Below are 27,943 nucleotides of genomic sequence, written 5' to 3' on the forward strand. Positions count from 1 at the left end.
TCTCTCTCCTCATTGGATAAAAATTGTAGGATACAAGAAAAGTTTTCTCCTCGGCTCAGAGCAGAGCAGAGTGACTGACAGACCCGTGTTTCGGTCCAAACACTCTATTGATTGATTGCTGTCGGAAGATATAACTATTTAAGACTTATATTAACACAAAAATATCGCTTACTTCTGCTTTTAAAAAAAACTGCCCCCTTCACCAGCCTGTAAACAACCGGGGCTTGTGATTTTTAGTTTATTGAAGGTTCCTGAAAAATGTAACTTATGAATTATAAACAACTGATTCACTGATCATCTGATGTAAAATAAGCTTGTCTTTTTGGGCCTTGAACCTATTTAGCATCACTTTAATTTAATAACTTTGAAGACTCCAATAAAACGCTGGAAAAGGATGGATCCGACGCAGAGTTGTCTTTTATTCATTCTTAGACAAAGTAAAGCACAAATTAACACCTCGAGTCACTTACAAGATACAAAGTATATGAAAAAGAAAAAGTGTCGACAGAAGGGTCGAAGTGACTGACTTTCACATCATCAGTGTGTGGCTTATATGCTGGTGTGTCTGTGGTTTTAGGTACTTTCCCACCCCGTGGCCTCATCCCTGTTGCAGCCTCGATTTCAGCCTTGTATCCATTCTCTTATCATGCCATTCTGCCACTGTATTCCAAGAGGCTGCCCATAGACTTTCATACGACTCTGAAATCCCTTTTCTCAGCCCCTGTACAGCCCTTTTCTGGTGGCCTTATAACGGATTTGCACTAGCATAACAACTTTTAGCAAAACAACAGGTGTTACAAGGGGTCATACATAGTTCACTCTTGTCTCCTGATTCTCCACTTTGCCTTGTACTCCAAACCCTGTTGAAATGTACACTTTCATCCATTAAGTGGTGTTAAAGAGCATGTTGCAATGTTTGTAGGCAGATAATGGCAATTAGCAATGATAGAGCCACGGTGGAGTGAAACAACATAAGAACACGAGAAATAAGTATATTCTAACTATTCAAATCAACACAAAATATTCATTGGTCTTGTTGTTTTCAGACTTATATGTCACTTCTCATAACAAATGCCGCAACACATCCTTATCCAAAAGATATGAAGTTAGACACATGACATTGAGATATAGCTATAGAGCTGCTATAGATATTAAAGTAGTTACAAATGTCAGTGGTGTTTTGAGTTGAGGTGTAAAGAAGTTGACATCATTTCAGGATTGAATTGCCATTTTTATGACACTTCATCTTAATGTTTTCTTTTAGGGAGGTGGAAATATTTTTGTTGTGATCTGCGGTTATTTGTCATTATCATTGTGAATATAATGTTATCTAGCTAGCTAGCTCCTCAGGAAGTTGACTGGGCATGTGGGCGGTGGTCTGGAAAGTTAACAGACACAATGAGGTATCTTGTAATACGCCCTCCGTACCAATCAGGAGACAGTGTTTTCTTTGGCTGTGTTGTCAATGTGTTTGTTCTGTGAAGCAGGGGATTTGACATCTAGTTCAAAGGTTTGGTCTCTCTTTTGCTGTCACCTCAGTGTGTGTGTAATATGTGTTTGCGTGCCCTATACAGTGACCACAAGAAGTAGAAGTAGAAGAAGGAGGAGGAGGAGGAGGAGGAGGAGGAGGAGGAGGAGGCAGATCATGGAGCCCAGTGAGTCACAAACCACCAGTGGTTCTCCTACTGGGTGTAACAGCCTACTGTTTTAACAGCTAAGACAGGAAGTCCAGTCAGCATGACTTTACACACACACAGACATCAGTGTGTCAACAGTGGCAGGAGACCTCTGATCTTTTAAAAACTCCACAACGTAAAACAACTTCACTAAACTGAATCTGCAGAAGCGCTATCAGCTAAAGAAATGTTTATTGCTGATGCATTCATATTTTATTGTGAGAATTTTACTCACAATAAAAAACTGGAACTACACAAAAAATGCATATCATTGTTATTTGTATTTGGTGAATAAAATCTGAACCTTACAAAGTAGCTGAGTTTTTTCAGACGCAAAAGGACGAGTCCCTTAAAATTCATCTCTGTAACACATTCTCACCAGAATTGTGGTTTACGATATAGAAAACCACAGACTTCCGCACATCACATGTTTGACACCTGCAGGTTTTCAGCAGTAACGGCGTCGGCTCATGTCAGAGGAGAGACGAGGCTTTTAACAGTGTCAGAATAAGTAGAAGTTGCCTGTGAGATCAGACTGCTATATTTATAATGTCACACTACTTGACAATACAAAACAACTTTCTCTCGAATTGACTAGTGTCAATGAACCACACAAAGTACAGTATCATTCAGTCCATGTACAGTGGAAACTGGTGAGAGACTTACTCCTGAAGTTATGATTCAATCTAAATGAATTTTATCATCATCATTAATAAAAAGTCCCACTTTTCTATGTTCAACGTGCAATTTGGAATCATGTTCAATGTCATGGTTTCTCATAAAAACTCCTGATGTGCCTTATTGAGGTCGAGCACTGAACACCCTCCTCTGAAAATCCTTTTTTAAAGGTCCATACAGTAGAGAGGCAGATGTCCATGTGCTTTTGATTTTAAAGCAGGTCTGGGTTTTGTATGAAAGCGCTCAGACAGCCTGTTTTCACAAACTGAGCTTTAAAACAAGCCATCAGGACTTTGTGACGTCACAATAAAGCAGTCACCGAGCCCCGCCCACTTGTACCCGGCCCCAAATCTGGCAGGTTATAGTTTCTCTTGAGTGTTTTACCTGAATTTGCTGTATTTTATTTGATCACTCAGAAAACAGCAAGCCAATTAGAAAATAGGTTCAGAACCTCCTCTCTTCTGATTGGCTGACTGCCCTTATAGCCCCAGAGCGAAGCCTGAGAGAAAAGATGTAGCCTAAACTTTGCAAACATATCATTAGGCTACTAATAAATAATAAACACAGGATAAATGTAAATATGGACCTTCCTCTATTTTATTAACAACATAAAATATTTTCTCCACAAAAAACATTTATGAAGATGTGTCTGTATGTTTAGCCTGTAACCTATTCTCAAAAGATGTAGTGTAAAGCTGAAGGTTTGCTCATGAAGAATCTGAGCAACAGACTGTGGAGAAACTTAATTCAGGTGACACTCGATGTAAGATTTTATTTTTCGATTCAGAACTTTCCTACTTTTTATTTTATTTTTCATTTATTTTATTTTGTGTGTATTTTGGTAATAGGAGATTTTTTTGTGGGGGCCCTACCCTTGCACGCTCCCTTGCTTGTGTGTCACACTTGGGTTGCTGCATTTGTTGCCTGTATGTGTGTGTGTGTGTGTGTGTGTGTGTGTGTGTGTGTGTGTGTGTGTGTGTGTGTGTGTGTGTGTGTGTGCCTGCGGCAGTTTTCTTGAAGCTGTCTGTCAGCCTTATCAACACTTCGACTTACTTCCTGGTTTTAAATACCGGAGTCTCTGGCGTGAGCGCGCACACGCACGCCCCCATACACACTGACTGACAAGCGCAGGGAAGGCGGGAGCAGCGCGGTGCCGCGCTCTTCTGGCTCCACACCTCTGCGCGCACATTTTCAACTCCTGGACCGACACACACATAACATCCGAACACACACACGCACACACACACGTACACACACACACGCACGCACACATACACACACGTACACACGCACACACACAGGATCAGTGTAGCTGTGCGGTGTGTTCTGCAGCCTCCAGGACCGATCAGCTGTTGCTCTCATGGTTGTTGATCTGCCAACTTCTGCGGGGGGGTTGAGGAGTTTGCCGTCTTGCAGAACCCGGCAGTGAGTGAGTGTGTGAGTGTGTGTGTGTGAGCGGTGTGAGCTGTCCAGGGTGATCGTCCAGGTCGGGACTGGAGTCTTCCCCCTGGTCTCTCTGCTTTCTGTGAGGCTCAGACAGACCCTGTAGTCCTCGTGTCTCCGCGGAGGAGAAAGTGTCTCCTCTCCTCCACGACCTGCTGGTTCACCACCACCACCACCACCACCGCTGCTGCTGCTGCTGCTGCTGTTGTTGTTGTGGTGGTCGTCGGGACCCGGATCCGCTCCAGGTCCAGGTCCAGGATGTCGGACTCTGCCTCCAGCTTCCTCCACATCGGGGATATCGTGTCCCTGTACGCAGAGGGGTCGGTCAACGGCTTCATCAGCACCCTGGGGTGAGTCTTGTCTCTGTCTCTGTCTCTGTCCCGTCGCAGGTCGTCAGTCAGCGGACAGGTGTGGGGGGAAACACCTGCACACGGCCCCGAGTGGGAGCTCAGAGCGGCACGAGACACGCAACTGAGGTTACTAGGCGATAATGTTCACGTTGCTTGACCTTTGACCTCAAAGTGCTGAGATAAGTCGGTGAAGTTAGTCTCTCTCATTTTTATTTGACCATGTATTGTTGTGGCCACTTTTATATTTATCTGGTCTGTGCATGGACATGCTGAGTGTTTTCAATCAGAAGAGTGTGTCTCTTATTATTATTGGATAATTCAGTTTAGGCCTCATTGAAGTAATCTGCGGTATGGCCATATCCAAAAGAAAAGAAAAGAAAAAAAAGTAAAATGTGTAAGGACATTGTTACACACACCATTGCTATACAGACCCCCGGTCAGAAAATCATATTCTCAGCAGTTTATTCGGTACAAGGTTTACAAAAATGAACTGGAATCACAATACCTGTGAAATTAATAACAACATGACTTTTTACGATAAAACAAATTTCCCATCATAGGCTATGTCCTTTGTTTCTCTTTTGATATTTAACTTTTTTGCCTCTTGTATCTGAAGTGTTATTCAACTTTCTATTACTCAAACTGATATCTAAGCGGTTGTGTAAGGTGGACAGGAGGGGCAGGGGATCGAACGTGTGCCAGTGCAAATCTGACTCCTGACTTTAACTGCAGCCGTCAGAAACTGGGCAAATGTGACTTATTGTTGTGGTCTCCAGATATTTGCAGTATCATGAGAAAGAAATATGTGGTTCTGTGTGGGATGGATAATATGGTAAAAATTCAAGTTGGGGTAACTTTGCCAAATTGTGAGCTGTGGTTTTAGTAGGAATGATTATTTTTTTACATTTTCAATGAAAATTTAAAAAAATATATATGGTGATTTTTGTTGGTCCCTTTACCAAACTTTAACAACATGTTCCCTCGTGTCTGGAGGAAATGCTTTGTAGGCCTGTATCAGCACTACACTAATGGTGTTTACAATGCACAACAATGTCTCACATTTTATCTTTATCAAAAATAGGACCTCCTCTGATTTGGATATTGTGCTTGGCCATGTTACGATTTCAGTTTTGATTAATTATTCAGCTTTTATCTGTGTATGAACACACATGAGCAGTGTTTCCCAGTGGGTCCGGGGACCTAGAGGGGCCTTGAGTGAAAAGATGGATGATTTCATTTTTCAGTATAATCCCATCCAGTGTCTCCCCCAGAAAATTTGTTAGTTAAGGTGGTGTCTGTCCTGTTGGCGGGGTGGGGGAGTGCGAGCGGGTCGATCGATCGTCCGCGGGGGGGGGGGCGGCGAATATCGCTACATTTTTTTTTTTTTAAGACGTTAGTTTAGGCGGCAGCTCTTAGTTGTTAAGGCGGCCGCCTTAACAGGAAAGCGCTGCGGGAAACCCTGCCATCCATAAGTAACAGAATCTCATGAGAGTGGGGTTTGTGGTGCAATTTGTGTCAGATTTATCTCTGGAGCTCTGGTAACAACAGGTCAGTCAGCCAGCTAATCAGAGGAGAGGAGGTTCTGAGGCTATCTTCTGATTTGCTAGCTGTTTTCTGAATGATCCAATAAGAATATAGCAGATTTTAGCTAAACACCACTAGTCTGGGGCCGTTGACTCACTGTTCTGGTAGGAAACGGAACCAGGACGAGAGACACAGGCCTTTCCGTCAAAATAAAAGCACCAAGCTAATAAAATGAGGTGAAACTCTTTAATTTAAGGAATATAATTTACAAGAAAGTCCCAGAGCCATTAAGTTAACATTTTGCTTTTATTGTATTACAAGTTAATATCTATTTTATAAGTTTTATATTCGGAGTTAACAGACATCAGGCTCTTTGCTTGTCTGAAGAGCCTGGTGACGCGATTGAAAAAATTGAGAGGCCCGCCACTCCTAAATGAATGTAGAGGAAACACTGCACCAAGAGAAACCAAAGTTCGTAAGGTTCTGATAGTGAGTCAAGGTGGGAGTGGCTTTAGGTGTGGCGACTGATTTGTTGTGACATCACAAAGTGACAGAAGTCCTGACAGCTGGTTTCAGGGCTCAGTTCCTGAATATAGTCTGTGTGAATTGAGGATGTGGACTGAGGTTTTGATACTTTCACTGTATTAATATAGAACGTAGACATGAGAATCTACCTTTATACTGTATGGACCTTTAACAGTTTCTCATGTTCAGTGCTACTTACTCCTTTTTTTTTACCAGTAACAAAATATACTGAAGATTGCCATAAACTAACAGTGGTAGAACATCTGTAACATTAAATCATGATCATCTGACTTCAAATCCACCGAGCTACACAAACCCTAACGTGGCTCCCTGCAGATTTGTACACACACTGTCCATTCTCTGTAGGAACCATGACGATGATGCTGTGTTATATTACAGTTCATTGAGTTACTGTACAAATAACAGACGACAGCGATATATTGACACCACACTGTAGATAAAACACCAAACAGGGGGACAAGGTGACCATAAATTCATTGCAGGCACAAACCGGGAACATACAGAGACAGACTGTTACAAGGGAGCCGGACACAATAACATGAAGCAGATTCACCTTATCACTTGTTTCTGTCTGTTTAGCCTTGCGTGTCTGGATCCATTAGATTTTCATTCAATCTGATGTGGACTCTCTTGGTTTCCGTAGTTTAGATCCTAGACCCTGTTCTCTTCTTCCTCTGGTGCCACCACTGCCAAGACTCCAGTGATCAGGATTTAGTTTGCTGTTGCTGTGATGTACAATGGCTCTTAGCTGTAAAAAATAAAAAAACACTAGCTTAAGTAGATGCACATCACATTCACAGTCGTGGTCCTTGTGACATCATGTGGTTACAGGACTTTTAAAGTTCAGAATACAGTAGTGGAAACACTGGAGACTGTCTTGAGAAATATGAAAATAATTAAATAATTTTTCTCAGGTCCCTCTTGGTGGTCTTTAGCCTCAGGCTGGGAGTCACTGCTCCACAGCACCTTAAAGTGATACTTCACCCAAAATTGAAATTTCTACTAACCCTCTACTCACCCTCATGGGCTGGGAGAAGTTTCAGAGTCCTCCGTGGCTTCTCTGAGTTACAGGGGGTCTTGGCGTAGCAGTGCATGTCCATATAACGGTTGCTCCTCTTCCCGGTTCATCAAATTTGGACGAACTGGGAAGAGGAGCTTCGAGAAGCTTCCACTACAAAACAAGCTTGAAATATACCGTAGACTTATTTAATTTTTTTGGGGACAATTTCGCATTTCGGGGCTTCAATACAAGACAGACATTACATACGAGCAGCATGGAGGTATTTGGATGTTTTTTGGTGTGTCTTTTTGTTACAAAGACAGTTGGTATCCATTTGCAACCGTTATATGGACATGCACTGCTATGCCGAGACCCCCTGTAACTCAGAGAAGCCACGGAGGACTCTGAAACTTCTCCCAGCCCTTAGTCGAGTGAAATTTCAATTTTGGGTGAACTATCACTTTAAGGTGCTGTGGAGCAGTGACTCCCACCAGCCCGAGGCTAAAGACCACCAAGAGGGACCTGAGAAAAATTATTTAATTATTTTCATATTTCTCAAGACAGTCTCCAGTGTTTCCACTACTGTATTCTGAACTTTAAATGTCCTGTAACCACATTTTTTTCAATTTTGGGTGAACTATCCTTTTAAACTGTTCAAGCACCTGACCTGACATTTGACTTTTCAAGCTGAAAAGGTTTAGTAAGTTGTGTAGAATACTTTTTAGAGTATTACCGTAACTGAAGCTGAATTGGTAGAGCTGCTGTCCCACGTTGAAGTTATAGTCCTCACTGCGGTTCGAATCCCGCATCGGACGGCCCTTTCCTGCATGTCATTCCCCCTCTCTGCCTCCCCATTTCCTGTCTCTCTCTCCACTGTGTTATCAATTAAAGGCATTAAAAGCTCAAAAAATATACTTAAAAAAAAATTTGAAGCTGAATGTGTCAACCTGCTGGTTAAAGCAACAGAGACATGTCTGAACAGGTAGAGAACTGTGTGTGTGCGCATTGTGTGAACACTATGGCAAGCCATTTTAACATTTAAAAGCCAGACTGGATATGTGTTGTACATATCTGTAATTCAGTTTTGCCTAGTCAAAAAGAACATTTCAGATATCTGCAACTACATTCTTCCTATCCACAATTGTGATTTCAGATATCCACAACTACATTCTTCCTAGGACAAATGACGTCACTTTTTCCATTCATGTGTATGGGGTTTGTCATTACAGATATCTACAATTCAGTTGCGGATATCCGCTATGTGAATTACAGAAATCTGTAACAGAATTACGACTAGTACTAATTCCAGTTTGAGATATCTACAATTTGATTCTGACTAGTCATAATTCCTTTTCAAGATTTAATTCACCTCAATTAAAGATATCTACATGTCCCTTTTCGAATATCTTAAATTAAGTTTTGACTAGGCGAAATGACGTTGTAGATATCTGTAACTGGAATTATGACTAGTCAGAATCAAATTGTAGATATCTCCAACTGGAATTTGTACTAGTCGTAATTTAGTTACAGATATCCGTAATTCACATAGCGGATATCTGCAACTGAATTGTAGATATCTGTAACGACAAACCCCATACACATGAATGGCAAAAGTGACATCATATGTCCTAGGAAGAACGTAGTTGTGGATATTTGAAATCACAATTGTGGATAGGAAGAATGTAGTTGCGGATATCTGAAATGTTCTTTTTGACTAGGCAAAACTGAATTACAGATATCTTGAATAAAAAAATCCAACTATTCAAAATGTAGTTACGACTAGTCAGAAAGACGTTGTTGATATCTACAATGTTAATTCCGGATAGTCAAACTTAGCTTTTAAATGTTAAATCCGCTTGCCATATGAACCTATGTGTGTTACCACAGCTCCAGTCATGCCCCCCTTCAAATCTCTACTCAACACTGCTCTGATCTGATCTGCAACACACTTAGACATCAACTACAGTCCGCTGGTATTTGTTTTGACTTGTATAGTTATTTTGTTATTGTCTTCTGAGTGTGTGCAAAAGTTGTGACCTCACTTCCTGTCTGGCCTGTGTTCCACCAGCTGTTGTAACTTACTGAAAACTCCCATTTAGCATCACCTGACATGCTGGAAACTGTTGAATCTCTGTTCTGAGCGTGGATCATTAGTTATGGCTGTTGTTGTTATAAATGTCAGTGGGGTTTTGAAGGAGCTTTTCATCTGGACCAGAGCCCAGATGCTCTGGTTTCACCTGTTTGTTATTTGACTTCAGCTTTAAGACATGAACAGGTGAATCTGAGCCCTCTGACATACAGGTGTGGACCAGCTGGGAGTAGATAAGCTCCGCCTGTGGCCTCAGTGTATCATTATTACCTCTTGTATGCTACTCCATGGCTTTACACTCAGGTCACAGGACTACCCATCACTATGAGTTCACCATGGGGCTGGGCGATATGGCCTTCAATTTATATTACAGTATAAATTGAAGCTTTGTCGGTATAACAGAGAATTTTGCGTTATATTTTTTTATATTGCACAAAAATAAAGCTGCACATATTTGAAAAATAAGTCCTTCAAGATCAACATGTTTCTTTTCCTTAGAATATAGAACAACAATTTTTTTTTTTTTTTTAAGTATATTTTTTGGGGTTTTTCGCCTTTATTTCATAGCACAGTGAGACAGACAGGAAAGGGGGAGGCAGAGAGAGGGGGAATGACATGCAGGAAAGGTCTGCCCGACACCGAATTCGAACCGGACGCCTGCGTTGGAGGACTGTAGCCTCTATATGGGGTGGCCGCTTTAACCACTGCGCCAGGCACCGCCCCAGAACAACAAATTTTAAACTTGCAATATTAAGTGCAAATACGAACGCTGAACATTAGTGCTTATGTTCCTTGCGTGTAGTGATTAGACTTGCACATCAGAGGTTGTTTGCCAGGAACACAAGTTTGTGGGTGATAAAAACAAATCGCTTGTATTCCCTCTCTTCGCTATTACTGTCATCCGTCTCCTTAAAACCAAACCAGGTCCATACGACTGATGTTGCACCGGTCTTTTTTACGAACACCTCCGCCTCCTCTTCCCTCCACCCGTGTTAGCTCCATGCTTGCAGCCTCTGCCATGCTTTCGACCAAAACGAACGCAACTTAAAGGTGTACAGAAATGGCCGTTTGTCCTGTTTGTCGCGCTGAGTTGTCACAAGCTGCAACACGAGTTTACCCGAGTAAGGAAAACAAATTTGATTGGTCGTTATTGAGCGGGTGGGATATTCAAAGCTTGGGGCGAGCCCGAGCTCCGTGTGTGTGTGCGTGTCTCAGACGGATCCAATATCAGTGGCTGGTGAATCGTGTACAGGCTGACTCCGTGCACCTGCATTATCCAATGCGAAAAAAAAAATACACACTTTCATCCCGGATTTACTCAAAAATAGAATTTTGCACAAAGTTTGGCCTACATCGTCTGAAAGATGAGTTATTATACTAATTTTATGACCCAGAGTGGGCTTAAATTCAATTTTCTTTTCTGTACACTTTTAATGGCATCATCAGCATGTGCTATCTCGATAGGCCCTCTACCATTGGCCAAATTCATATAGTTTCTACTGTATACTGTTCATACTGCCCACCCCTAGTTCACCACATCTGAAACCACGAAGCACAGGCAGACAATGCTAACTAGCAGCCATGTGAGAACTGCTGATGATCAGCAGATGTTACACCATTATGGTGTGCTCAGCAACCTGCACACAGTCTGCTCTGCAGGTGCAGTGCACTGTCCGCCAAGCTGTTGTTGCTGCTCTGTAGTGGGCACTGCTGATACAAGGCGACTGTGGGAGAAGACTGTGGAAAAGTCAAATGTAAGGGGTCTTTTTATTATTTTATGTCTGTGTTGTCCAGGACAAGGTCTGTTAGGTTCTTCTGGTCCCTACAGACCATGAAAAGCTCCACCCTGTTCTTCTCCCACCACCCTTCAGTCTCTTGTGTCTCTCTTGCTGATGGATTCAAAGAGAATCACCCTAAACTTGGTCTGATAAAATGTATCACGTACTTTTTACATTAAAGCAGAAGTAAGCGATCCGGTCGTTTTGGCTAATGCTGCGTTCCAGGCAAGCTTTTGAAACCGTAAATTACAGCTTCAAGTCACGACTTACGACTTTGTAGCGTTCCAGGCAACCCACTCATGTTTTTCTGACCTGTTTTACCTGTGAAAGTCACTATAACGGCCACTCGTAACTTCCGACTCGTGAAATCGTACCAGTACGTCTTTTTTTACGGTCTATGTACCAGATCGAACTGGTACGACTTCACAGGTCGGAAAAATACGAGTTGCCTTGAACGCACCATAACAGTCCTCGTCCCTACGTCACCACATTCAGGCGCATCCCTTGGCTGAACACACAGCCCTTTATGCCGTTCTCTCTCCTCATTGGATAAAAACTGTAGGATACGATAAATGTTTTCTCCTCGGCTCAGAGCAGAGCAGAGTGACTGACAGACCCGTGTTTCGGTCCAAACACTCTATGTAAGTGATTGCTGTCGGAAGATACAACTATTTAAGACTTATATTAACACAAATATATCACTTACTTCTGCTTTAAGTAGCTGAAAACAAACCCACTTAGGGTTCAGCTATTGTTTAAAAATGTTTATCATGAGTTAGGGTATGAGTCCTCTCAGTTTTGTCACCAAAGGCAGTAGTGGCTGCTTGTGTTTCTTTCCCTATCAGAGTCTGTTGGGCCTGAGATGAAAACCTAGTGTCAGTTTGAATCATACAGTATTTAGTCAAATTTATCCTAAATCTGAGTCAAAACAAAAAGGATGAGCGTAAGCATGGCAAGCTGAAGCACAGCATATGGCTGCAGCAGGTTTAGCATCAGGCTCCGTCTCAGTTATTCGTTCCCTGAATGATCTGCTTTGCCAGACATTACAGGAAATGAAGCAGACTGTAAGATGGAAGTAGCCTCTGTGATAGTTTCTGAAAAACCGTTTTTAAAGGTTGAGCCTGGAGGTTTTTGCTCAAAAATAAATGCTAGACCTAGGAAATCTGGCTTAATCATCACCTATGGGCTTCTAGTCCTGTGTGGTGGTGACTGTCTCTGCAGAGCCCCCTCCCACCGCCTGTATTTTGGTCTTTTGCTTTGTTTTGTTGTGCACGGGGACGTTTCTGGGTGGAGAGTCTGTGTTTTCTCTCCAGCCAATGACAGAGCTCAGGTGAAGCTCTGTGCAGCAGGAGTAGGAGGGCTCAGGGCTGCTAGCCCAACTAGCTGTCCTGGATGTTAGCGAGTGCTAGCTTGACGCTAACTTCCGCTAGCGGTAGCGGCTAGCATCCACCACTACCACCCGCTTCCCAGCTCACCACAGCAGCCCTCCTACTCGTTACAGCTTAACACCCGTTTTCAGGGACGGCCGGGTATCGGTTCGTCACTCCAGCGCTTCACTCGGGCTGCATTTCCTTTTCTTTGCAGTCCTGACTACTGCTGCTGCTGCTATCAGGGGCGGGAGCCCTGCACAGTTGAGCCAAAGAGGAGGGGCCCAGTTTTAATGTTTTGTTTAAACCCACAAACTGCAATGAACAAATCCCCAGACTCTACCTTTAAAGAGATACGGCGACTTTTTTTTTCCGTGTCTTGCCTCACTCCCGAGTCCATGACAAGCAGATAGACACCATCCTTTCGACTGTACGTAACAAGCCTGTATCGCCCGTACTTAGCTTAGCTCAAACGCTGGAAGTGTATGGGTAGTGTTAGCCTGCCTCCTACCCGAGCCAAAATCAGCAGTCAGAAGCTGATTTCATTTTAGCTCTAAACTCTGTAAATATATCACTTTCTAAACATTATGTAAGGGATAATGTATAGTTCGGAGGTTGTTATGGAGAAATAAACCCCGAAATAAACCCCTTCAGGTTGTATGGAACATACAACCTGAAGGGGTTTATTTCTCCATAACAACCGACCAACTATACATTATCCCGCTTAGAACACGGCCTACAACTAAATCGTTCAATAATGTAACACAAAATAATGATAAAAAGAGATTTTATTCATGTAAAATTAGACCGTTGCTCGGGACGCCGCTCTGACCAGCGCAGCACAGAAAAGAGAAACTATGCAGGATATTTACTTTATGTTTCATTTTTACCGTCATTAAACAGCTTCGGACTAATTGTGATGTTAGATAAACGACTTGTAACCTGTTACAGGGAGAGTGGAGGCTCCTAAGTTATTTCCACATCGTGGCTGAAAAGTAAACTTGCATCAGAACCTCTGACCGTGTCACAGCTCCTCTCCTCTCTGTAGCTCCGTGACACAAACGCACCCCATAATCTCTTGTTTATGACAGATAGGACTACACAAAATACACGTAACGTGTATGGTAATCCATCGATCCACTGTTTGATTATCAAAGGCTTCAAATGCACGAACGGGAGGAGGCTCAGCAAAACAGCGGCCGTGACCGGACATGCAGAGTCGGCCGTTGCTATGGAGTCCCTAGCAACGGTCCGCTCAGCGGTGGTCTATCGAGAAATAAACACCGCAGAATATTGGTGATTGACCAATCAGAATCGAGTATTCAAGAGAGCCGTGTTCTAATAGGCGAGAAAGTAGCCGTTTAGATGAGCAGTGTGTTGTTAATTTGTCTAAATACCAACTGTTTACAATTTTGTTCTGACAAATTCGGCCCTACTCAAGCTAGCCGTTGTGACCAACGCACTTCTGGTTACTTTCACAAAATAAAACACCCGTTTCCCTTTACATACAGAAAACCATGACGATAGAATTTGTGCTTTTACTTTGAAATAGGAAGCTAACCTACCCTCAATGTAGCTAGCTTGAACCAAAATTAACCGTCTTTGCTTGAACCCTCCGTTTTGACCGACCTCGTCCCGTTACCGGCATTTGACCGCTCAAGATGCCTTACCGGAGAGTTTTGTCAGCTCTGAGACGAAGATCGGCCCGTTTAGAGTTGCTGAAGAGTGATGACTTTAGGTGGAGGCAGGCTAACACTACCTATGCACTTCCAGCGTTTGAGCTAAGCTAATTACGTGCGATACAGCTCTATCTCCCTTGTTACTGCACGCACAGTCGAAAGGATGGTGTCTATCTGCTTGTCATGGACTCGGGAGTGAGGCAAGACACGAAAAAAAAAAAGTTGGCGTATCCCTTTAAGTGAGCTGCTTCACCTTCTCCATCTTGCCAGTGACTCCACCCCTAGCATGGGCAAAAAGGTGGAGCATACATATGTGCTCCCAAGTATCTAGTCAACCGCCTGTTGAGTCAATCAGTCATCAACAATAACCCCACCAACTAAAGTCTTGTAATCAGTGTTATTGTTAGCAGGGTGGGCGGCTGGTTTCCCCTCTCTAAGTAAAACAGAAACTTATCGGCAGGATGTGTCTAAAAGATTTGACTCTGTTACAGCCTCTTAAAAAGAGAAAAAACATCTTTTTATTCACTCCACTAACATGTGTTAATTTTTAGCCTTATTTTGAAAAACAACTTTATGTCCTTGTTAAAAAAGTGATACAAATTTATCAATCAACAAACCCTAGAACTTCTGTGTCCAGTTTTTATATGGCCACATCAACCAGGCAGGTGTCAGGAAACTTTGATTATTTGAATAGAGCATGTTTATGGTTGCTCAAATTGTTCATGACAAAATAAAAATACTTTTCAGTTATTTTTTGAATGTTGGGGTGAAGCGGCCCAGGCCTGGAGCAGGTCCCAGTCCAGCCTCAGCTCTGCTGGATAAAGTCTGTAATTAGACTCTTTCTAAATGACCTCAAACATATCTTTGCCAGTTTTGGAAAAACAGCACAACAGGAGTATTTTCTGGCTCTTATTCGGACATTAGATCATTTAATTTCTGCCTTTAGACAAAAAGGAGAAGTTACAGTAGAAATACAGTAAATGCAATTTCTACAGATTCAGGCTTTAAGCTATGAAACTGTTTTGTTTTTTTTTCAGTTTCAGTCAGTCTCAAACCATTTTACTCTTAAGTGAGTGTCTGCTGTACTGTGTAGCATATAACCTTTAACACACACCACACACACATTGGTAGTAGCTATGTCTGCTTGTACGTCAGGAAAAGGAAGTGGTACGGAGTATGTCCGAGAGAGATTTCCATTGTGCCAATGTGCCAGTGTGTGAGTGTGTTTCCTGTGCTGTGTTATTACACCCACCCTAGTGTGTGTGACTGGATCTTGACCTTTTACTTGACCTTTTTTAACTTCTTGTTGACTTTCACTGATCTCAGTGGCAACAATGCAAACTGTAGGTCACTTGGTTTAGTCACATTAGCGTCATGTTCTAACAGCTGTGAGGAAAGAGACGTCATTGGCTCAATTTGTCCACAGAGAATTGTTCAGGCATGTTTGTGTAAAAAATGTTTTTTCTCCTGGACCACCAGAGCCCAGTTCACTGTTACCACTGGTTTTACTGTTCATGAACTGGACCCACTAAAGCTCTAGTTAAATTCTGAGTGAATCTTGTGGTCCTGAGACGTATCAAAGTTTTATTTATTTATCTTAGGGCAGCACAATGAACCGTAACCATAACCATAAAGGGACATTTGCAATCACAATACGTGCCCATATAATACAGTATGATGTTTTTTGCACATCATGCAGCCCTAATTGAACATATTGTATCTTATGTTGTTCTCTTGTGTATTTGTTGGTAACACTGTGTGTTCAAATCTGAAGTAGTGTATTAGTGCTCCATTATTTATTATCATTTGATTAGTCTGACAACTCATTAATAATGAATGCATCATTTAGGCTTCTTAACTCACAGCCTCATGTGTAATATCATAGACAGACACTGGGGCATTTGGAAATAAATCTGTAACTTGTGAATTTGATCAATAATCACAATTGCCAAGAACTTTTCTTTCAACCAATAAATAGATAAATTAATCAATCATCTAATCTTTTATACCATTTATAGTGGGAGGGTTACAGGGGCCCAAAAGCAAATGTTTGCGCAGCGCCCCTCAGGAGGTTAATCCCCAACAGCCCAAAGGCCCGGAGAGTCCAACTTCAGACCTCAAGACTAGGACCTCTGGTCTGAAGGTCAACAGAAGGATAAATAAAATTCCAAGAGATTTACAGAGTTCAGGTGCTACTGAACAGATAGAACTTTAGTAACTGTACAAACACAGGTAATGATCATTATTATCATCATATTATACCAGCTCTTAGTACAAACTTGTTTACACAGTCGGAAACAGAAGTGTAAATAAAGCTGTAGCCTACTTCCTTGTGTCCGTCCTCCACCCGTTTAATCAAACACAACAAACCCACAAAGAGAACAAAACTGTGTCTGAGTTCTGCCTCAGTCTGGGGTTTAATAATTAATGGCTGATTCATCAAATGGTGTCCATTTCTGATTAATCCTTCAGTTCCACATTCACCTCCGTTTATGGTTATCTCTCTGACTGCAGATATATTTGTACTTGCATGTAGTTCTGCACTTTGTAGCCAAAAGTGTGCAGACACCCACAACAGTTGATGTCTAAGGAAACTGGACTTGTTAAAGGGATAGTTCACCCAAAATTGAAATTTCACTCATTATCTACTCACCATCATGTGGACTAAGGGCTGGGAGAAGTTTCAGAGTCCTCCGTGGCTTCTCTGAGTTACAGGGGGTCTCGGCGTAGCAGTGCATGTCCATATAACGGTTGCAAATGGATACCAACTGTCTTCGTAACAAGCGTCGACGCTGAAGAAAGCCAAGGGCTGAAACGCGTCCGTCAGGCACTGCTGTGCGTTAAATAAATGTTTCAAGTTTATTTTGTGAGTGCTGCCATTTCAGTTTTTTTCATTGTTTCGATTTTTGAGCCGCCACCCAGTTTTACCTCTACACAAGAGTCGAGCACGCCATTCCCTTTGTTCTCCGTAACAAAAAGACACACCAAAAAACATCCAAATACCTCCATGCTGCTCGTATGTAATGTCCGTCTTGTATTGAAGCCCCGAAATGCAAAATTGTTCCAAAAAAAATAAAAGGGACAACGAGGAGTTTTGGAAAAGCGAAGCGTTTTCACACTACATTTATGAGCCTCCGCGCGCACCGTAAAATTCCTTGACCGGCGCAAGACAGACTCATGTTTTCATTCATCAAGAATTAAAGTCAGAGGTTCAAAGACGATCACATACCGTCGTAGTTCCGACCATAAACGGCGATTCAGTGGCGTTATTCTCATGACTTGCCACGAAACCGAAAGTAAAGAAACGCTGGTCGGCTCGACCAGCATTTTCGCCACCACTAATAATAACAAAATAACGTTAGAGACAAAACAATATATTTATCGAAAATGGAGCCATTAACAAGTGTGGGTAGCGTAGATTCATCCACATTAACGTGAGACTTTTAAATAACCAAATAGAAACTCCTTGTTGTCCCTTTAAATAAGTCTAGGATTTCAAGCTTGTTTTGTAGCGGAAGCTCCTCTTCCCGGTTCGTCAAATTTGGACGAACCGGGAAGAGGACGGACCCTGGTTTGTCCAAATTGGATGAACCGGGAAGAGGAGCTTGGAGGTATTTGGATGTTTTTTGGTGTGTCTTTTTGTTACGAAGACAGTTGGTATCCATTTGCAACCGTTATATGGGCATTAGGGCTGACCTCCAAAAGTCGACTATTCGACGATTCGATTCGGAGGGGTCTGATTCGACTATGAACCTCGTAGTCGAATCTAACCAAGACCATACCATTCTGACTATATGGGGGTGCCCACGGCTGCTGAGCATAAATTGTTACATATAATGTCTTTTTTCGTTATAAAAAGACTATTTTGATACAAATCTGCCTACTTTCTGTTAATAAAGAGTTCAAAATTATGTGTGCGTTTAAACGGTAGTCTTAGCTTCTTACTACGTATTAATAAATCACCCACTGCAGTTGCACAATCAAATGAGCGGAGGTTTTTTTTTTTTTCAAATGAGCAGAGGTGAGCAGTAGGACCGTCAAAGTCACAGTACTCAGAAGTCACTGCAGAACACTCACGGAGTGGCAAAAAGACGAGGGGCAGAGCCGCCAAAGTTTAAAGTCAAGGAAGTCTGACAGTCTAACTTTGTCAACATTTATGACCTGACAGAACAGCAAAACATTGTGAGGATACATCTGACTTCGACCCAGTTACATTCAAGAACCTGCTTTCAACCACGGAAAATAAATTAACTCCAGCAGTGATTTTTTTTTCGATGGATCAGCTGTGTTTACCGTTTCAAGTGTCAATAGTTCTCATGGTTAGACAGATGAATTAGTCCCTAACACATCCTAAAGTTTGACATGTCAGAGTTTTTCAGAAGAGGAACTTGTTTTTTTTCCGACTTCCGAGTTGTAATGAACGCACCATAAGTGTCGGGAGTCACAGCTGTAATCTCGTCCCTCTGCAGCCTGTCTGTCTCTCTGCCGGTGCCGCGGTCACACTGTGTGTGTTACAGGATTGATTAACGTAATGTACGGATTGTCGAGTCCTTCTGACGTCCGTTTGTTTTGATACTACATGTTTTACCCGGTTTCTCTGTGTCCACGACCACCGCTATCCTTCATCACGTTGAGGGATGTTTGATTTGCCACTCACAGTCCGAGCAAAAGGAGCGTTGTCCAGGGCAACGTAACATAAACGCATACCCTGGCTCACAATGGCTACTAAAAATTATCCAAAGTGTGGAAAATAAATAAAGGTATTTGTTTTACATCTACCATATTTTTTTTGGGTGTTTTAGCTCTTTTGTTTGAAACGGGAAAAAGTCGGAAATTTGCTGCTATCTAAAAAAAAAAGGTTCGACGATCAGTCGACTACGGCAAAATCTGACGAATCAGATTCGACTATGAAAATCCTTAGTCGAAAACAGCCCTAATGGACATGCACTGCTACGCCGAGACCCCCTGTAACTCAGAGAAGCCATGGAGGACTCTGAAACTTCAATTTCAATTTTGGGTGAACTATCCCTTTAAGTTGAGTTCTCTGGGATAATCGTGACCTGGACGACTGAAAACCTTTGTGGTGGATTTCCTGTTTGGGCATTGGATTAGCCTGCAGAGTCCTGACCCCTGTGATCCAAACCTGGCCACCAACATCAGTGCTGGACCTGAGTGATGGTGCCTGAATGGATGCGGAGATGTTAAGCTGTCCACATACTTTTGGCCATTAAGTAAGTTTTAAACAGGCCAGGTGCCTTTGCGTGTTTGTTTGCTCATTGCCTGTGTCCAGTTGGAGTAAACTGAGCTGGAGACATTTGAATAGGGAGAACCTGTGAGACACATGAGACAGATCGAGAGAGGGAGACCAACAGGTTTCCCTACAGTCAAATTCTGCTGCATCAACACAAACTAGATTCAAACAGGAACTGAGCTCACAAACATTTCACATTTCAGCTGCTGTTTTTCATTTAGAAAAACTTCAGCTCTCATTCCATCTCCACCTTCCATGTCCACGTTCCTGGAGTATATTCCACCTCCCTGAACATCCCAGCAGCATTGCTCATGAATAATTGTTGATATGAGAGTTAAAGCTGAGATGATGTCTGTGGAGATTCTTCCTGCAGAACCAATATGTCAGCATTATTTACAGTTTGTCCACCTAACTTGACTGTTTGCTTTCTGCTAGAGGTTTTCTCAGCCTCCACACATGGCTTCTTGCTGCCAGCAGGTTGTGTTGATGGTTCTTTACCAAGAGTTTCAGCCATCGTTGATGTTACAAGACAAGAGTCTATTATACATTGTGTAAGTGACAAGCCTCTCCCTTTAATTCCCCTCAGATTGATTTTGATTGCTGATGATTACTTTTCATTACCTGTCCAGGTATTTTGATTAAAGGGATAGTAGCATTTTTTTTAAAGTGGGGTTGTATGATCTACAAATAGCCCCTAAGTACTTTAATTGCAGTAGAAGACTCTCTGCACTCCTCCCGTTAGCAACACCAGCCCATAGCCCTGCCCAGAGATTTACAACATACAGTGATGTGAACAGACCCAAAGAAACGGCCTATTTTCGTGGCCTAAAAGAGGTTTTACACGGGAAAAAAATACACAGTTCCATTGTTCACTATAATATAATTTTTTCTAGCCCTTTTCTAGGCCATGAAAATAGGCCGTTTCTTTCACAACAATGTATGTTGTAAATCTCTGGGCAGGGCTATGGGCTGGCGTTGCTAATGAGAGGAGTGTAGAGAGTCTTCTACTGCAATTAAAGTACTTAGGGGCTATTTGTAGATCATACAACCCCACTTTAAAAAAATGCTACTATCCCTTTAAGCAAATGTTTTTGTATAGTAATTGTGGGGTTGGGTTTTTTCCTGTTGTCAAGCAGCAGAGGTGGAAGACACCTGGATGAATTCAAATACCTCAATCCATATTCAAATCCGTTTTCCTGCAGGCGGGAGGGCGGGGGAGGGGAAGCGGTGGGGGCAGCTGACCACAGTTTACATTTTGTCCTCAGTTTGACCAAAGAGAATCTGTGAGTCACTCTGTACGTTTACATGACACTTGAAAAAAACGAATTATTGCCTTAATCCGACTATAACTGGACAACTGAAGTGCATGTAAACACCTTAGTCCGACTGAAATCGGAGTTGAGAACTCCGATTAAGACACCCAGATAATGCGATTGGAATTCGATTTTCTCCGTCATGTATACACCTTAGTCGGAGTAGAACTGGACAATGCATGTGCGCTGCTCCACAACAGTAGAGACGGCACCAAGTGGAGCAGAGAAGCCGCCCGAACCCCGCAAAGTAAAGAAAAAAAACCCAACGTCAGCGCAGATTCAATGCATTTCACACAGCGCAACCAGCAAGAGTGTTTTATTAGAGAGAGAGAGAGAGAGAGAGAGAGTATCCTATTCTCAGCGTGAATCCGGCCCAGACTGGTGCGTCTGGTCGGGAACTGCAGTTGAGAATTTATTAATAAGCTTACTAAGTTGTTTATATTCAGTTTTTTAGGAGGTGACAGAAAAGTCAACAGGACAGGCGGGGTATTAACCTGCTGAAGCAACGGGTGACGCCGCATGAGGGGGCGGACCCCGTCAGTTATTACATTTTCTCAGTTGCATGTATATTGAGACAAGGACAGAAGTCCGACTTGACGCCAAAATCGAATTTTGAGCATAGCTCGATTAAGCTCTGCATGTAAACGTACTGACAGAGTTTGTGGTTGATAGTGACATGCATTAACTTCAGCTTAACGCTGGAATGAAAAAAGAGGGAGGAGCTCACAGAGGAAAAAAAAACACCAAGACTTTTCTGTTGTCATTGGAGGATGGGTCACAGCCAGTGAAGCTGCAGAGGCATCAGTGTTTAGAAAGTCACTCATTTGAAACTGAAAACATGGAGAGAAGTAAAGAATGGGGAAAAAAGGGAGGGAAGTGTAGGAAAATATATGATGAATGACTGAAAGAAAAATAATGTAAAAAGAAAAGAATGACAAGTAGAAACAGGAGGGAAGGGGAATGAAGAAAATAAAGGATGTGGGGAAAGATACGAAGAAGGAAAGTGAATAAAGAAATGGAAAAAAGTTTGAGAGCTGAATAATTAGTGTGAGAACAAAGGACAATGAAACAGGACAAGAGAGAAGAGGAGGGTAAGGAATGAAGAAAGCCAGAAGCCAAGAGGGAATGACACAGTTTCAGTGTCGGCCCAGAGACAGAGTTGAAGTCAGTCTGATAGGAATCCTCACACAGATGTTGACAGTGGGTCACCTGAGCCAAACGTTAGTCATTGAATCAACATACCTGTGTGTGTGTGTGTACACGTACATGTGTGTGTGTGTGTGTGTGTGTGTGTGTACGTACGTGTGTGTGTGTACTTTGTGAAAAGAGCAATCAGCAGTACCCACCCACAGGCGTCGGGAAAGACATGCACACACACACCTGGGACTGGGACACACCTGACAGGCAGACAAAAGAACTGATTGGCTGTTGTCACTGGTTGGAGAAAGAAAGAAAGAAAGAAAGAAAGAAAAGAGTTGGTGAAAGAATTGGAAAAAGGAAAAGTGATAATGACGCAAAGGAAAACGTAAAACTGCAGATTTGTTTGCAGATCCAGGATGTGCAGCATTTATCAGAGAGGGCGAAACTTTTAGAAACTAAAACATTTCACACAATCTGACAAACCAATTACACAGACACACTCAGAGTTTCTGTTCTTGTGATTTAATTGCATAAAGTCAATGTAATGTATATTATTAATTTTCTTTATATTAGTATTATATTATGTTACAGTATATTTCTGGGAGTTCTAAAATCAGACAGTTTAAAAAGGCAACACATAAAGTGAACTACTGGGGTTGTGATATTAAAAAGTGCAGTTAATCCACAGTGTCGGTGCAGGGCAGCAGACAGTTCCTGAACACCTCAGGATGAATCCTTATACAGTATATGGGCTGAGCAGGTTGGAGATAAAGCCCAGAGCTTTGTAGGTGATAACTGCAAAACTGTATTGTGAACATGTGTCATCTTAACTTTATATAACCACAATCAGCCAATGTCCATCTTCCCTCTCTGCCTGTCATGAGTTCAGTGATTAGATGAGTTATGTGAGCAGAGCTCATAAAAGCAGCTTCTTCATCTTCTAATAAATTGCAGCTGCAGCTGAAATCACTTCACACACCTGTTTTGTTTACATGCTTTGGTTTTGCTTTGTAATTGGCTCGTATGGGTCTGAACCAGCATGCAAATGTCTGACCCCAGTCATGTACACAATTATTCAAAAGAGTCACGTTGTGAGTTTACACATTCAATTCATCTTATTGCAGCAGTTTAAAAGATATTGCGTGTTAAACCATATTTGCAGACACATCATACAAAGCTAGACTCTTATTGTGAAAATAAAGGTAATGAAACATTGATTATGTCACAGTCCAGTGGATCATCTTGGTTTCTACTTGTTCTGGTTCAGGGGAGGGAAACCACAGTGTGAGAAAATATGTTACTTTTCAACATTTCCTGGAACCTGAACCATCACCAGTTATCTCCTAACTCACACACTCACCTTGGAATTAATGATTGAGGCTTTTGTCCCCTTAAGAAATACAAGTCCCCTTAATGTGATGGTGTAAACAAATGTAGGTCCCAGCAGCATGAGTAATACCAGGACCACACACACAGACACAGACACACACACCTGGCCTCCTGCTGATTGTAGTTAATGTGTTTATGAATGGACAGGTAATCCTGCTGAGTGCAGTCTGTCTGCTCACTGCATGAAAAGAGAGATTTAACAGGTGTGTGTGTGTGTGTGTGTGTGTGTGTGTGTGTGTGTGTGTGTGTCTCCACCGAGCCCCCCTCTGTTTCCTAAACACTGATGGTAAGAGAGATTTCCTCTAATGACCGCACACAGAGTCGTGCTCTGACTGGTCAGGTATCCCTGCTCTGACCTTAAATAGTCACATGTACTTTACATAAACAGAAAAAGAAAAAGAAAAGAGAACACGAAGCTAAATGTCTAAATTCTGAGCCGTAAACCTGCAGAAAACAAGATTACTACACATCAAAATTACTTTTTCCACTTGCTTCCAGACCAAAGAGAAATAGAAAGCATGAACCTCCATGATCACCTAGCTAGACCTTAAAACACAGACGCTGATAGATATTTAATGTCGTGATCAGATGTTTTCCGGCTGAATCCAGAGGGTTTTGTCCCTTTTAAATCATCTCTGCAGTCACACCTCCATGACGTCTCTTTTATTCTCCCTTTCCTGCACTCATCCGCTGCATGCCCTCCACTGACAACTCGTATCCAAATGCAGCAGTTTCTGTAGCTATTTTGAACATGTAAATACAGTAAACATATTTAGTTTTGTGTTTTGCTAGAACTACTTCCTGTTTCTTTTTGCGCAACTGGAACAAAAATGAGAAGAAAAAAAAGCAGATTGAAGAGGTCACAAAGAAATGCTCTGAGGGACAGATGTTTTGAGGCAGATGTTTTTTTTTTATTTTTTATTCTTATTAAAGGGATAGTTCACCCAAAATTGAAATTTCACTCATTATCTACTCACCCTCATGTGGACTAAGGGCTGGGAGAAGTTTCAGAGTCCTCCGTGGCTTCTCTGAGTTACAGGGGGTCTCGGCGTAGCAGTGCATGTCCATATAACAGTTGCAAATGGATACCAACTGTCTTCGTAACAAAAAGACACACCAAAAAACATCCAAATACCTCCATGCTGCTCGTATGTAATGTCCCCTCTTGTATTGAAGCCCTGTTAAATAATTAAAATTAAATAAGTCTATATTTCAAGCTTGTTTTGTAGCGGAAGCTTCTCGAAGCTCCTCTTCCCGGTTCGTCCAACTTTGACGAACCGGGAAGAGGAGCTTCGAGAAGCTACCGCTACAAACAAGCTTGAAATATAGACTTATTTAATTTTTTTCGGGACAATTTCGCATTTCGATGCTTCAATACAAGACGGACATTACATACAAGCAGCATGGAGGTATTTGGATGTTTTTTGGTGTGTCTTTTTGTTACGAAGACAGTTGGTGTCCATTTGCAACCGTTATATGGACATGCACTGCTACGCCGAGACCCCCTGTAACTCAGAGAAGCCACGGAGGACTCTGAAACTTCTCCCAGCCCTTAGTCGACAGGAGGGTGAGTAGATAATGAGTGAAATTTCAATTTTGGGTGAACTATCCCTTTAAACCTACCATTTTATTTAAGGTTTAAGGATCAGGGACATTGCACATTAATAAAAACATTTAAACAAATGTAAACATGCCAGAATTAGCCAAAAGGCTATTTTGCATCTGTTGTCCCTGGACTGATGTTTAAGGTCACCCTAAAAGAAAAATTATAAAAAATTTTGGGTTAACAACATACAAATAATACATTCAATGATTAAAAAGCTGAATAGTGGACAAAAGACAAGAGAGCTCAGTGAAGGTCCATGCATACACACACAAACTAACATAAAACTCAACTCAAACAGCAGCCGCTACAGACAAAACAGAAGCAACATTAATAGCAACACCAACACCAACAGAAAAAAAAAAAAAAAAAGTACACAAGACACAATAACATTATACACATTAAACACATTAGAAACCATGCACAAAAAGCAACAATACTAGACAATTAATACACTGACAGACAACATGACAAGAAATTTAATGTTCACAGCCTTGACCACTAACTAGACACTTTTTTAAAAAGTGTTTAAAGGAGGCATAATTTGAAATATTTCTAATGTGAGTTGGAATAGAATTCCATTCACGAGCAGTCCTAATAGAAAATGCAGACTGATATGACTTGCGGTTGATTTGTTAAAAAGTTCTGGTCCCACACTGGATCCTGAGATGTGTTGTGTTGCATTGGTGCATTTTAGATGTGACACGCTGAGCTGCTGCATGCTATCAGCGAAAGAGAAACTACAGATCCTGCTGTTGAACGACAGACGTGTTTGATTGGGGTCAGCGGTGCGGTGAATACTATCTGAGCCCGGGGACCTCTGCTCTCTCTGAACGTATGTTGGTCATAAGATGCTAAAAAGTTGTGAATGTGAGGACCACCAGCTGTGTGTGTCATCGCTTCACAGCAGCTGACAAGTTGACCAGTGTGACTGAGCCGCTTGACGCCACTTGACGTCTCAGTGTGAACTCACAAAACCGTCCGGTGAGAACAAGCGTCTAAAAATAGAAGAGGAGTAACCACAAGCGGCAGATCGAAGCGAAGCGTCAGGGTGTCGTTTCCTGTCCTCTTCAGAAAAACAAAAAAAAGCACCGTATCATTATGTCTTCACAAATTTTTAACAGATCAACTGCAAGTCACCCCACAGCCGGCTGCGGGTCAAACCATCAGTTCACATAGTGATTCATCTCTGCTCACCTCTCATGCACATGTCTGTGAAGGTGAATTATTATGTTTCATGGTTGTCGCTACTGCTACTGAGTTCAGATCAGTTTGCAAAGTTTGCGCAACATCACTGTTTTATCTGATCCTGCTCGCTCAGTGGAAGTGTGAAACATAAAGAATGAGCGTCATATCAGTGTGAATCTAAACTTAGGGTGTGTATTTAAGTCAACATTCTCTTTTGGGGAATTAATTGTCAGCTAACACAGTGAGAAATAAAACACTCAGTATATCGGTTGATTTTGAGCATCAAAAGTGCAAATGTGCAGCAAATTAAAATACCCAGACAGCAGCAAAAAAATGTTATTAATTAACCCCTTAAATCCCATCATCAGCACCTGAATGACTAATGATGTGTCTCCTTGTCTGGTCTCTGTCTGCAGGTTGGTAGATGACCGTTGTGTGGTCGAACCCGCAGCTGGAGATTTGGAGAATCCTCCAAAGAAATTCAGAGGTAGGACTGTGTGTGTGTGTGTGTGTGTGGGTGGGTGTGAACTCAGATAAGAGCTCAGTTATTCGACATACAGTTTTATACTGTTTTCTAGCTTGGGTTAGGGTTAGAAAATTACTTTCAAATGAGTTCTGACTAAGTTTTGTGGTTGATTAATAAACTGATAAACTAAATTAAATACTAATATAATATGTTCTTCACTGAGACAGAGTTAATCAGTGTGATCAGTTATCAAAACAACGACTAATAGTGATTTAGACCCAGAGAACAACATTGCTCAGTGTTCGTGATGTTTCTGTTTTTGGTTATGTATTCATGTGGCTCAGTGTTGTATGTTGTTCAGTGACAGAGTGTGAAGATGAATTTCCCTTATGGGACAATAAAGGCTCTATTCTCCTGATTTATGTGCACAGTTGGATACATAGGAATTTATTTTTTGATCAGTTGGGAAATTGCATTCTTCAATATTTTAGGATTAATTGTAGTATAGCTACATAAAAAAAGAATAAACAAGCTGGTTTGTTGGTAGGTGTCCATACTAAGTCCTCAAGAACTAATGTTCACTGATGTTACAGGTTTGTTGACATCAACAGGAGAACCATTTATATATCAGGAAATGTGGAATTATGAGAATTTTATTTTGTCAATTTATGTAAGATAGAACTTATTGCACATTATGATGTAGTATTTCCTGGTGGGGGCCCAGCCTCCTCCGTCCTGGTTTAGGTCCTCAGTCCTGGGTGTTACCATGGGGACCCATCAAAACCCCCAGTGTATGAAATATAAATAATGTGTGTGTGTGATGCAAGTCCAGCTTCAATCATCAGAGAGAGAGGGAACATTTTCCACTGGCCCCTGACTGATGAGGGCACACTCATATATATATATATATATATAGGCTATATAAATATAAAGCAGCAGGTTACCATCTGCTCTGTGAGTTCTGGGACAGTTGAACTAGTTTAGAAGTAGATCATAGTGAGTGACTGACGCCTCTCAAACTTCTCCTGCTCCAATAATCAGAGTGAAGATGTTGATTTACTGTCATTTAGTTTATTTATAACGACCTGCTCATCTGGAAACATCTTGATTGGTTGGCTGCCATCTCTGAGCATGGTATCAAACATTTAAATCTTAGTAACAAGCCAGAGCCTCTAGTTATCTTCCATTTTTGAACACGTCTCAGTGTGTGTGAGCTGATGTGATATCATCAAGAAGTGCCAGTCACTACTGAGAGAGACGGATTGCTCTGAACTGGGTCCAGACCAGGGTCCACCAGATGACACTGTGCGTTGGAGAGCCTACAAACTTGATCTCAGTCCTGGACAGCAAGCGGGAGAGGAGAGAAATACTTTTCCTTTATTGGAGCTGATAGAGACATGAGGCGATGGGATAGAGAATAACAATGGTTTTCCATTGTTTGTTTTCTTTTTAGATTTTTGTGA

At 41.8% G+C, this 27,943-nt stretch overlaps 1 protein-coding gene across 1 annotated transcript in view; it reads left to right on the forward strand.

Moving 5' to 3' along the window:
- The first annotated feature begins 3,461 nt into the window (after window positions 1–3,461).
- The window catches only part of itpr3 (inositol 1,4,5-trisphosphate receptor, type 3), a 129,384-nt gene continuing 104,902 nt past the window's right edge, over window positions 3,462–27,943 (forward strand). Inside the window, exons 1-2 of the mRNA XM_085780810.1 lie at window positions 3,462–4,147; window positions 26,431–26,501. Coding sequence (XP_085636936.1) covers window positions 4,056–4,147; window positions 26,431–26,501 — 163 coding nt within the window. The 5' untranslated portion in view covers window positions 3,462–4,055. The remainder of the gene's footprint in view (window positions 4,148–26,430; window positions 26,502–27,943) is intronic.

Source organism: Trachurus japonicus, chromosome 7 (genome assembly GCF_045865225.1).
Source record: "Trachurus japonicus isolate A0001 chromosome 7, Traja_1.0".
Taxonomy (NCBI): Eukaryota; Metazoa; Chordata; class Actinopteri; order Carangiformes; family Carangidae; genus Trachurus; species Trachurus japonicus.